This window comes from Pithys albifrons, chromosome 2, assembly GCF_047495875.1.
Source record: "Pithys albifrons albifrons isolate INPA30051 chromosome 2, PitAlb_v1, whole genome shotgun sequence".
NCBI classification, from domain to species: Eukaryota; Metazoa; Chordata; class Aves; order Passeriformes; family Thamnophilidae; genus Pithys; species Pithys albifrons.
In genome coordinates this window covers 117,610,094-117,622,329 of record NC_092459.1, presented here as the reverse complement: position 1 = coordinate 117,622,329, position 12,236 = coordinate 117,610,094, and the positions used below count along the sequence as shown (strand labels likewise).

The 12,236-nt window shown below is 49.4% G+C and overlaps 2 protein-coding genes and 1 long non-coding RNA gene across 3 annotated transcripts in view; 2 read left to right on the top strand and 1 right to left on the bottom strand.

Annotated features, from left to right (window-relative positions):
• CHAC2 (ChaC glutathione specific gamma-glutamylcyclotransferase 2) overlaps positions 1–2,502 on the top strand; it is a 5,757-nt gene extending 3,255 nt beyond the window's left edge. The window contains exon 3 of the mRNA XM_071582269.1: positions 429–2,502. Coding sequence (XP_071438370.1) covers positions 429–812 — 384 coding nt within the window. The 3' untranslated portion in view covers positions 813–2,502. The remainder of the gene's footprint in view (positions 1–428) is intronic.
• LOC139668130 (uncharacterized) overlaps positions 1–4,059 on the bottom strand; it is a 7,261-nt gene extending 3,202 nt beyond the window's left edge. The window contains exons 1-2 of the long non-coding RNA XR_011696979.1: positions 3,993–4,059; positions 3,107–3,172 (exon numbers count right to left, since the gene is read on the bottom strand). This is a non-coding gene — a long non-coding RNA (uncharacterized lncRNA). The remainder of the gene's footprint in view (positions 1–3,106; positions 3,173–3,992) is intronic.
• ERLEC1 (endoplasmic reticulum lectin 1) lies at positions 4,022–12,236 on the top strand. Its single transcript, XM_071582265.1, has 14 exons — positions 4,022–4,272; positions 5,185–5,289; positions 5,381–5,461; positions 5,885–5,962; positions 6,057–6,120; positions 7,051–7,091; positions 8,370–8,593; positions 9,853–9,982; positions 10,311–10,472; positions 10,742–10,801; positions 11,056–11,180; positions 11,511–11,588; positions 11,768–11,843; positions 11,983–12,236. Exons 1-14 carry the CDS (start codon positions 4,075–4,077, stop codon positions 12,052–12,054), a joined length of 1,494 nt encoding a protein of 497 aa, XP_071438366.1. The 5' UTR covers positions 4,022–4,074; the 3' UTR covers positions 12,055–12,236.

The following is a 12,236-nucleotide window of genomic DNA, read 5'->3' as shown; positions in this document are numbered from 1 at the left end:
TGGAAGAGACCTCTGAGATCACCAAGTCCAACCCTTGATCCAACCCCACTGCGATCACTCTGGCACTCTGTGCCATGGGCTGGTGATCACAGTGGGGTTGGATCAAGACATGGTGAATTCTCTGTCCCTGGAGGTGTTTAAGAGGACACTCAGTGCCACATCCAGTCCCTTCTCCAGCCTCGTTGCTCTTCTCTGGCCCCGCTCCAGCCCCTCAATCTCTTTCCTGAGCTGAGGGGCCCAGAACTGAACACAACACTCAAGGTGTGGCCTCCCCAAGGCAGAGTCCAGGGGAAGGGTCACTGCCCTGGGCCTGCTGGCCACGCTAGTTTGGATCCAGGCCAGGATCCCATTGGCCTTCTTGGCCACCTGGGCACACTGTTGGCTACACACAGTAATTGTGGCGTGTCCTTTGGCTCCTGTCTGGGCAGGGCTGCGTGTGGGGCGTTGCCTACCGGCTGCCGGCGGGGCAGGAGGGCCAGGTGAAGGAGCAGCTGGACTTCAGGGAGAAGGGCGGCTACAGGACCACCAGCGTGATCTTCTACCCGAAGGACGCGGCGGTGCCGCCCTTTGACGTGCTGCTCTACATCGGCACCCGCGACAACCCCAACTACCTGGGCCCGGCGCCGCTGGAGGACATCGCGCGGCAGATCCTGAGCGCCGCCGGGCCCAGCGGCAGGAACACCGAGTACCTCTTCGAGCTCGCCAACTCCATCCGCCTGCTGGTGCCCGAGGACGCCGACGAGCACCTCTTCTCCCTGGAGACGCTCGTCAAGGAGCTCTTGGAACAGCACCAGAACCAAAACTGTCTATAAAGCACAGCTCGTAACAGCCTGGGTGCGTCCTCAGAGGGAGTGTTTCTCTGTGCTATGCTACCTTAATTAATGCTGCATATCTTAATTAATGCTGCATTCAGAATGGGAGATGGTCATTAAAACAGAATCACCAAAGGCAGTGACCACCTCATGGTGTTCACAGAATCACAGAATCGATTGGGGTGGAAAGACCTCTGAGCTCATCAAGTCCAACCTGTTCTACCCCCGGGTGAGAAGTCAGATGTCTCCTCATCCCCAAAAGCTGTTTGGAAAGGGAGAAAATTTTAAAAAACAACACGAAAAAGAAACTGAAATTGCCAGGGGAGCATTGCCAATGTCATACAGCAGGGAAAATGGTTTAGGTTTGAATTTGGTGTCCTGGCTTTTCATCCAAAGACTACACCTGCATGAAAGTTTCTCTAAGCTTCAATTTGTTTAAAGATTTTTTTTCTCATTGTTTAAAGATTTTTTAAAATTATTAGTTCAGATTTAACATAAATCTCTAGATTATTTTTGAGATCAAACTCAGCATTCAGAGACAAGCCCCAGAGATTTAAGTGGTGCTTTGTTCTGATTCAAGACCACAGGCCCGGTGCTGCTACAGAGAGGAATTCTAAGTGATTGTTATAAATTGCATAGCAGAACATTTATATCCATGTTCAGCTGAAGTTACTCCACTGAATTAGTCATCTTATCCTTTATGTATTAATTTATCCTTAAATACCAAGGATAAAGCTTTGTATTATCAAGGAAATAATTCCTTTAATTGTCAAGCCCTGAAAACCAAAGCTCTGGGCACTTTGACTCCAACAAGCCAAGATCTCTCAGTGCCTCTTCAGCCCAATGTAAAAAATAACCCTAAAATGTTAAAATTAACTAAGGGCATGGCTTGAAGTCACAACACAGCAAGAACAGAAACTCTCACCCCTGTTCCTTTCAGATACTGTTTTAACCCCATCTCTTGAAAACTCCACCCAGCTCCAAGGACAGATTTTCAGCCAGTTTTCAGGGATTCACTGTCAGAAGGTAATTAAGGAAGGAACCCTCTTTCCAGTGACATCCCAAGAGGGTAGAGAAGCCCCCAGTGAGGCCAGTCTGACTCAATCCATCAGCACATGGAATTTCCGTCCCAGCATGGATTTGCTTTGCTCCTCAAAAATTTTATTTTTATTAACTTTCAACAAATTATATTTTTATATCTAAATATAAATGGTCCTATTTCAACCACCACGTAATGTCCTGTTTTCTGCTCCAGGGAATGTGTTTAGTACCAGCTTGGAGGCCTGGATTCTGCATCAGTAATTGCAAAAAATGTCTGTTTCTCCTAAAAAGGTCATCCCTTTCTCTTCTTTGCATCTTCCTGGTTTAGATTTGTAAAAGTAAAACCATGTGCAATGGCATGAATGTTCTCTGCTCTTTTAAAGATTCTTTTAAATCTAAGAATTCTCTCCTTGTTCCTTAAAGCAGGGCAGGGGACACTCACTGATGATCCAAACTCATCACGGATTTTTCTCTCTTTAAAACTAATTATTTAAGCACTGTGATTCTCTGTAGCTCCACATTTTCTATCTTTAATTGTCTCCAAGGCTTTTTGTTGGTTCATTTGCTTCCCAAATCCATAAAGCCCTGCAATGATGCACATTCCAGTGTGTGTGTACAACTTGAGTGCAATAAAAATGTATCACATTGACTTATGGGGTTGGAAGTTTCCAAAAATGTTACCTTTAAAGTGTGTCCACAAGAGGATGGACATCAAGGTGTGCCTTAATTGCACCCAAATGATGTTGGGGCCAGGGATGAAAAACAGCACACAAGAGCTACTATAAACTGTGTCACATTAGGGACTAATTGAAGCACAGGAATAGATTAATAAACATATAAATTTGGTTATGCTGTGTGGGATTTGAGCCTCTGCTCTGCCTGCATGCAGTTCAGTCACCACCAAAAGCCTTTCATTAGTCACCACAAAAAAGTTAATATAAACCTTTCATAGGCCATTTGGACTTCATTTTTTCCCCTGCTGGTTCAAACTCAATCTATATTTGTGCAAAGGGCTTCACTACACAACCACACACACAAAGCTACTGCTAAACTTGTTGCCAGACACCGTTTGGGGAAGGAATTGTCATACCCATCACTAACAGAGAACACACACGGACCAGCGAAATCCACAGGGAAGGGCTGGACTCCATCCCCAAGGTATTTCCCAGCACAGGGGATTCCAGGACTCTCCAGTCAATGGGATCTCTGCAGCATGGCCAGTAATTGGGTGTGTTTCCTTTTTCAACACTTGCCTGCTCCGTGTTCCCCACGATCCGACGGGACTGGCTCAGCCTGTTCTGAGGGGGAGAGTGCTGGGCCTGCAGGTACCCACGTGTGTGTATGTATATACACACATATAAATATATATACACATATATATGTATATACACACACAGGTGTACAGGGACACACACAGGAACCCATAGAGCGCTTCTTACACTCTTAAGCTCGTACTTGTTGGTCGTGTCTAACCCCTCGTGCAGACACCAAGGCCCCAAGTTAGTTATTCACATCCCATTCTCACCCACCCCTCACACGCCCCTCACTTACTCGCTCCTTTGTGCCTTTACTCACTCACCTCCTCATCCCCTCACTAAAATCCTCACTCCCTCCCTCACACCACTCACTCCTCCCTCAGCTCCTCACACCCCTTCCCGCCATTCACTCGCTCTCTCCCCCCTCTTTCTCTCTCTCCTTCCCTCCCTCAGCTCCTCACTCACTCTTCCTTCCCTCCTTTTTTCCCCTCCCTCAGCTCTTCACTCACCCATCCCTTCCCTTCCCTCAGCTCATTTACTCTTCCCTCCCCTCCCTCTTTCCCTCCCTCAGCTCCTCACTCTTCCTTCCCTCCTTTTGTCCCTCCCTCAGCTCCTCACTCACCCTTCCCTTCCATCTTTGTCCATCCCTCAGCTCCTCACTCACCCTTCCCTTCCCTCTTTTTCCCTCCCTTAGCTCCTCACTCTTCCTTCCCTCCTTTTTTCCCTCCCTCAGCTCCTCACGCACCCATCCCTTCCCTTCCCTCCCTCCTTCTCTCCCTCAGCTCCTCACCCACCCATCCCTTCCCTCCCTCCTTCCCTCCCTCCTTCCCTCCCTCAGCTCCTCACCCTCCCCGTTCCCTGCCCGTTCCTCCCCGCCGCTCACCCTGCTCCGCTCCCAGCCCGCCCCGGTGCTCCCGGCGGGGCCCGGACGGGGCGGTGCTGCCCCTGCGCTGCCCCGGTTGTTGATGGCGGTGCCGGAAGCCGACGTGGCGGCGGCCAGGCCGCGGGCCGGCATGAGGGGCGGCGGGGCCGGTCCGGGCCCCGCGGGGCTCTGCGCGCTGCTGGCGGCGCTGGCCGGAGTGGCCGAACCGGGCCGGGCGCTGCCGCAGCTCAGCGACGACATCCCCTTCAGGGTCAACTGGCCCGGCACCGAGCTCAGCCTGGTCGGTACCGCGCGGGCCCCGGAGCGGGGCGGGCAGCGGGGCCGGGCCGGGCCAGGGGGGGGGATACGGCCGGGAACGGCGGCGGGGAGGGCTCGGGGGTCGTGTGTGACAGCAGGGGCGGCTCGGGAATCGTGTGTGACGGCCAGGAGGGATCGGGGAGGGCTCGGGGACCGTGTCTGACAGCGGGGACAGCCCTGGGACCGTGTGTGGCAGCGGGAAGGGCTCGGGGAGGGCTCGAGGACCGTGTCTGACAGCGGGGACAGCCCTGGGACCGTGTGTGGCAGCGGGGAGGGGTCGGGACCGTGTGTGACAAGAGGGGACAGCCCCGGGACCGTGTGTGGCAGCGGGGAGGGCTCGATCGGAGGGATCGGGGGTCGTGTCTGGCAGCGAGGACAATCCCTAGGTCGTGTGTGGCAGCGGGGAGGGCTCGGGGACCGTGTGTGGCAGCGGCACGGGAGGGCTCCGGCGGTGAAGTGGCATGGCTGGGTCTGGGTGTGTGATGAAGGTCTTTATAAGAATCGTGTAGGGAAATAGGGAAGCGAGAATAAGGGGGATGTGGAGGAGAAGTGGGATCTGGGGGACAGGGGGATGTGGAGAAAGTGGGATCTGGGGGACAGGGGGATGTGGAGCAGAAGAGGGATCTGGGGGACAGGGGGATGTGGAGAACTGGGATCTGGGGGCAGGAGGGATGAGGAGCAGCAGTGGCAATGTGGGTGCCAGCAGGACCGAAGCACAGGGACCAGCAAGCAGCTGGGAGGCAGTTTGAGCTCCAGCCCCATGCTGAGCTGTGAGTGAGGCCCAGGAGATGCCCAGGGGATACCCAGGAGGGGCAGCCCCGCAGTGGGTGGGCGGTCCCTGCCCAGCAGCCCCCAGAAAACCCACCTGGCTGACACAAAGCTGGTTGTCCCACAGCCCACGACCGGTGTCCTGTACAAGGAGGACAATTACATCATCATGACCACTGTGGATAAAGAGAAGTACAAGTGTATGCTGCCTCTGATAGCCAGTGGCAACGAGGTGAGTCCTGCAGGGCTATTTTGTGCTTAGAAACTGTAGGTGAACCTTTATCATGTCACTTTTAATGTGACAAAATATCCTTCTGTTCCAGGAAGAAGAAAAGGACTATAAAGGTCCTACCCCAGGGGAGCTGCTGGAACCTCTCTTTAAGCAAAGCAGCTGTTCCTACAGAGTATGTTACTTCTGTGTTGGTAATGAAATGCTAATTAAAAGGTTATAATCCCCTCCATGTCAAGGTTTAGGGTCGTAAATCAGGCACTAATGCAATCTGAAATAATGTGTTAATATTGCTGTTAAAATTCTATATGATTGAAGATGTCAAGATTCAGATTAATCAACTTCCTATGGTAGCAACTGAAAAATGTGGATTTTATTTACAGTTTTACTCATTTATTTATTTTCCCTTTGGTTTATCTGTGTGAAAGTCAATGAAGTTTTGCCTGATGTGCTTATTTGGAACATCACCCAAATGTTTGTGGAACAGAGAACACTCACTGTGTCCTTGTTTTTGGGCTTGGGCTGCCCAAAAGCCAACATTTGGGGCTTTTTTCCCTGTGTAAATATATCTAAATATATTTTTTAAATGTATTTTAAGATTGAGTCTTACTGGACTTACGAGGTCTGCCATGGCAAACACATCCGTCAGTACCACGAGGAGAAGGAAACAGGGCAGGTAGGCTGCTCTCAGCTCCTCCAGAAGGCTGGAATTCCTGCAAAAAGCACGGAAAATGGTCACTGATCCTTGTTTTACCTTCTTTTGGTTGTAGAAAATAAACATCCAGGAGTACTATCTGGGGAATATGATGATCAAGAACCCGTTATCAGAACCAGGTTTGTCTTAGATTATTATAGTTTGCTGATGGTCATGAATTGTTTGATTTTTAATTATTCCTGGCTGAGAAACACATTGTGGAAAACTGATTCCCAGTGCAACAGAGTTGAATTTGGTAGATTACTTGGGGTTTTAACAGAATAAATGAGTTTCATTTAATTATTTTTGGCACCTCTCCTTGCATCCATCCAGTTGCCTTTGCTGTGCTAATTAATCAGCTGCATTAATCTGCAATAATCAGTGTCAGGGACAGAAAATGCAGGATGTAAGACATGGATTCAATGTGGGGCAGCCCAGATTTTGGCAATGCACCATTTTTTTTGGGTGGGGAGCAGAGTTTTTCACACTGAGCATAGGGCTGAGCACACAGCACACCTTGGGCTCTGCTGCTCCCTAAGAAAGCAGAGCCTGCAAATCCAAACACCTTTGGTGGTAGATTTGATCCTTGAACAGTCTGAGAGTCTTTTTTTAGGGAGCCTGGCACAGATCCTCAGCAATCCTCAAGTGCCTTAAGCGGGACTTGGGTGGAAATCAGGTCGCTGAGCCCCAAACTCAAAGAGCAGTTTAGAAAAACTGATTTTCAGAGCACTTTTGGGCTGTAAATGAGTCCAAAGAAGTCTTAAAAATCCATAGACTAAGCCTTCATTTGTGAGGGTTGCTGGAAAGAACAGACAAAGCATCATCTGTGTTGGGGTTACTGTGTAATTCTGGGCCAGGGCCTGTCCCACCAGCCCCAGATTGTTCTCAGGCCATGCTGACTTGTGTTTTCCTCTGCACTCCAGTTCACTGGTTGTTTCCTTTCTTTCCTCTTCTGCACCTCCAAGTGGCTCTTGGCAGTGTGTAAATACACAACCTAGGCAAGCTTCTCTGCCTATAATTTCATTTAATTTCAAGTGCACAGACTTACCTCTTTCTTAATTATTCCCCAGATCAAGAAGAGAAGGAAAATTCCAAAGACAGTGCAAAAGAGGCAAGTGAAAAACATCTATTTTAACTTTTTAATGATCAGTTCCAGCTCAGAAAGTTAATTTAGTCTGGCTGCTCAGATTTCTTGCTGGTGTATTTCTTTAAATTTAAATTATGCTTATCTTAAATAAGATGAATTCTGTGCTCTCCTTCTGTAGCTACAAATAACCACAGACAGTTATTTTTCCAGCTACATCAGAGATTTCCATTCCCTTAGTGACACTTCCATGGATTTTGGGTAGGGAGAAACATTTAACAAAGCACAAAATCCTTAAGAGACTGACTTGCTGACCCACCCCACTCTGTGCTTCCCCTTCCCACCTGTTCAGGCCCCAACCCTCAATTCTGAGTTGTTAATTTTGTATCAAGGCAATGGGAGTACCTGAAGCAGTTGGAGTTTGGAATTAGTAAGAGCAGGTTTGACCTCATTGCCACTGTTTTACTGACAGTGGTTGCTGTGCCTCTTGGAAAGTCAAGAAGACCCCAGGTCTGCTGTAGTGTAGCTTTTTTCCTTCAGTGTCAGAGGAAATTTTAAGTCTTTTACTGCCCTTTTTTTTTTAAACACTATTTGTGACATACTTTCAGTGTCTGGATTTCAGTCCATAAAGAATTTAGACTTGGAATCTCTAGTCAGGGAAGGGCATATTTACTCTTCAGCCCTGTTAATGTCTTACTGCTTCCCTCATGGGGCAGTTTTTGGGAGGCTCAGTGGCCTGTGACAGGGTGATGTGGCTTAAAGGCCAAAGCAGGTGAGGGACAGGAAGACCTTGGATCCTCTGAGTGTCCCACCTTTTAGCACAGAGTCCCCTTTGTTGTGCCCTGAGAACCTTCAGCAGCTCAAGCAGCACAGGGAAGAAAAGGTCAGTTTGTGGGCTCTGCCATAAACAGAACTTTGGGAGCCCAAGAACTCCAGCTGCTTCCAAGCCAGGAGCCAGGAGAGGGGCTTTGCCTCTTTAGGGAATTCCTTTCTGGATGGAATGTGAGGGAACAAACCCGGAGAGCTGACTTACAGGTGTGAGGAAGTGGGATTTACTTTGTGTTCCCTCAGGCTTGGTTAGCCAGAGCCACAGGCGGTGTGGGATCCTGTGGATGAGGAGCAGCCCGGGCTGGGAATGCCAGGAGGGGCAGTGCAGGTGCCAGGGAGCCTGTGCAGGGAGGGGTTTGCACAAACACCAAGTGGCCTGGCTGCAGGGTGTGGTTTCAACCCGGTGACTGGGTGGGAAATCAAACCCTTGAGCTGCAGAGGAGCAGGAGGAGCTTTAGCTGTGCTGTGTGTGCCCAGATCCCCACGAAGAACATCGAGGGGCAGATGACGCCGTACTACCCCGTGGAGCTGGGCAATGGCACGCCCTGCAGCCTGCGGCAGAACCGGCCCCGTGCCACCACCCTGCTCTACATCTGCCACCCCGAGGCCAAGCACGAGATCCTCTCCGTGGCAGAGGTCACCACCTGCGAGTACGAGGTGGTCATCCTGACCCCGCTGCTCTGCAGCCACCCCAAGTACAGGTACTGTGTTCCCCTGCACTGCCTGTGGGTCACACACCTGCCCTGGGCTCTGGCACTGCTGTGCCATTGCTCTGGCACTGCTCTGGCACCTGGGGTCCTCACCTTGACACACCTGGGTTGGGTCCACGTTGCCTTCGCTTGATCCCAAGTTGCAGCAGATCTTCACTTCCAATAGAACCACAAACTGGGCATTAAAGGCAGATGAAGAACACTTAATCTTCTCTTAGGTTGTGATTTCAAAACCTGGAGAGATCCTCTTCATGCTGTTTGAAGGCTGCAGATATCACACGTGTGTTATGTGTGTATGTAGACTAAAAGTCTATGTACAGAACCAAAAGGGTGGTCTCTGCCCTAACCTTAACCTTGATTTTAGCTCCTCCCAAGATGAGGGGATTTCATATGGAGAGTTCACAATTTCAATGTTATTTTCCAAAAATCAAGTAGGATTTTTGTTTTCCTCCCCTTCCCTGAGCTGTACTGTGCACCTGAGGGATCCCTTGGCCTCAGTCATACAGAGTTTGGACCTTTCAAGGGCTGTAAAGAGAAGTACAAAGGGAATATGACATACAAACATGAGGGGATCATGGACAGGGTACCTGAATTTACATAGATGTGAGAACAGGTGAGTGTTTAATCCCTGATCTGAAACAGGCCACAAAGGCTAAAGGCAAAATCCTCCACTGTGCATTTTATAAACACTTGGCAGCTGGAATAACCAAGTGCTGCTATTGTTAAATGTTTCATATCCATTATAAACTTGCTCCTGTGGATGGGTTTGGCCTTGCTCTGTTATCTGTTGCACTGTTATCTCTTCACTGGGTGAGTCTTTAAGCCTCTCTCTCAGTAGCAAAATAAACAGAAAGTGCCCAGGCCGATGGTTCTGTCACTTGATAAGAACCAACCCCAGAGCAGCTGCCTCCTTCCAAAGGGAAGGCAGGGAATGTTTCCTGGCCACCAGCTGGAAATACCCAAAACAAACACAGAGGATCAACATTCTCCACCTCAGTAAATGAGGGAGGGTGGAGGTGACAGGCTGGAAATGTGCTCCGTGGCACCACAGGAATCACAACCCAGGTTTTAAGGTCCATGCAGTTTTCTCCTGTTGTGTTATTTCTGGAGCAGCTCCAGGGCTGTCCCTGCCCCTGGGATCTCACCCAGGGTGGACCTGCACTCCTGAGCAGCAGCAGAGCCACTCGACCTCCCACAGAGACCTGATCTCTTTACTTGGAGGTGTAACATGTTCCTACCTTGCTGTGCAGGTTCAGGGCGTCCCCTGTCAATGACATCTTCTGCCAGTCTCTGCCAGGATCCCCTCTGAAACCCCACAACCTGGAGCAGCTGGAGAAGCAGCAGGAAACCCTGAAGATGCCTTTCAGGAGAGTCAAGGAGGTAGGATTTGTTTCATTTTAAATAAGGGAGTATTTCCCATCTTTAGCACATTCTGCAAGATGGTGTCAGTCTTTCAAATAGTCTTTAAGCTTGTAGAAACCACCTGTAACTCCCCTTATTTGAAAGGAAAACAAAGCAAGTCACTTTGGGCTACTAATTTAAAACTTTAGTAGCCTTTGTAACCTGCAGTTCACAAATTTGTGAAGGTTTGGGCTGGAATTTCCTTTCAGCTAAAACTGAGCAAAACAGCCAGCCTGGCCCAATGTTCAGTAATTTCAATGATTTATAAGGACTTTGCAGGGGATTTAATTGAATGCTTTAATTTCAGGAAGAAATGCCTTCAACAAAAGAAGAGAAGTTCTCTTCCATTCACAAGCCCGTGGCTGTTGGGAGCCAGCAGCTCCTGACGGTGGGGACAACCCACATCTCCAAACTGACTGATGAGCAGCTCATCAAGGAGTTCCTCAGTGGCTCCTACTGCTTCCACGGGGTGAGGAACGAGGCTCCTGAATGCACATCCTGCTGGATCTACTTGTTTACTTTTACCTTTAACCTGCCTGTTGGAATTCAGTTCATTGGAGCAGTGAAATGAGAAGAGACAATGAGAATCTAATTGTGTTCATTGCTAGATAGCAAGTTGTACAGCTCAAATAGCTGGCTTAGGGTCTGGAGGGAAAGGGAGGGGGTTGTTTGGGGTATTTTGGTTGTTTGAGATGTTCTCTTTGTTGTTTTTAACACTGAGCTTGTCGCTCTGCCCAGGGTGTTGGCTGGTGGAAATACGAATTCTGTTACGGCAAATACGTCCATCAGTACCACGAGGTGTGTTTAAAGAGTTCTACTGGTTTCCTGCAGTTGGAGTTATTTTAGTTCCATTGTGCCTTTAATAGATAGCTGGGGGGATTAGAGAATCTGGAGGAAAGACACCTCCTGTTAGTTTCATAGTGCCTTTAATAGATGGCTGGTGGGGGGTTAGAGGATCTGCCTCCCTGTCGTGGCTGATCAACAGCTTGGGGTCAAGGAGCTGATTTCAGAGCACAACTCCTGTGTACAATTACCAGCCTTGTCTTTGCCAGGATAAGGAGAATGGGAAGACCTCAGTGGTGGTGGGCACGTGGAGCAAGGAGGAGCACGTGGAGTGGTCGAGGAGGAACGCGGCCAGGACGTTCTACCTGCGTGAGGACGGCACCCAGACGGTCAGGTATGGCCCTGCCCTGGCACAGGAGGGCAGGGACAGCAACAGCTCTGCCAGCATAGCTTGGAGCAGGGACAGCACGTACTGGAGAGCAGCACATTTAGATTTATCCCCCCAATCAACAGCAAAAATAAGTAATTCAGTACCTGGGAGATGACATAGAGAAAAGTCTTCCAGCACTGAGCAACCCTTTGGTTCTGCAGTGCCTGCAGCAGAACCTGCTAGAATTTGTATATTAAACTCTTGACCAGTGATGAGGTGCTGGCTCACACCACTTACCTGCCTGCTCAAAAGCTGAGTGGTTCCCAACCCGTCCACTCTGCTCTTTCCTGGCAGGATGGTGTCTCATTTCTATGGGAATGGAGATGTTTGTGACTTGACAGACAAGCCAAGGCAGGTGACCGTGAAATTGAAGTAAGTGAACTCTTTGTAAACTGATGTTTTGTGTCTTTCCTGGGGGTCTGAGGGGGAAGCTGCTGCTGTTGGACAGAGCTCAGGGCAACAACTGTTAAATTAGTAAAAATGCTGCAGATAGCAGTGAAATACTTGTGCTTGTTACACACCAAACAGCCCAATTTCTCTTCTGGTTTCAGATGTAAGGAATCTGATTCCCCTCACGCTGTGACCATTTACATGTTAGAGCCTCATTCTTGCCAATACATCCTTGGGGTAGGTAAAGACACACCTGAGCTCAGGTGCCAGGTCTCCAGCTGTATGTTTAAGGTGTCCCCTTCCTTCCCAGGACTCTTCCCAGGATTCCTGCAGTGCTGAGTTCATGGTCTCTGAGGTTTTGGTGTCTCTGTTGCAGGTGGAGTCTCCAGTCATCTGTAAAATCCTGGATACAGCAGATGAATATGGGCTCCTCTCCGTGCCCAGCTGAGGACAGCAAAGCCCCTCCATGAGCCAAACCCTGACATTTCCCATGGGAACAGCCATCTGTGAGCTGACAAAGGCCTCACCAGCACAGCTCTAAGCTGAGGGACTCGTGAACCACTTTGTGTATAACTATGTGTATATAAGAGCTTATGGATAAACTTTTAATGATTAAACCCCTGTCTTGCA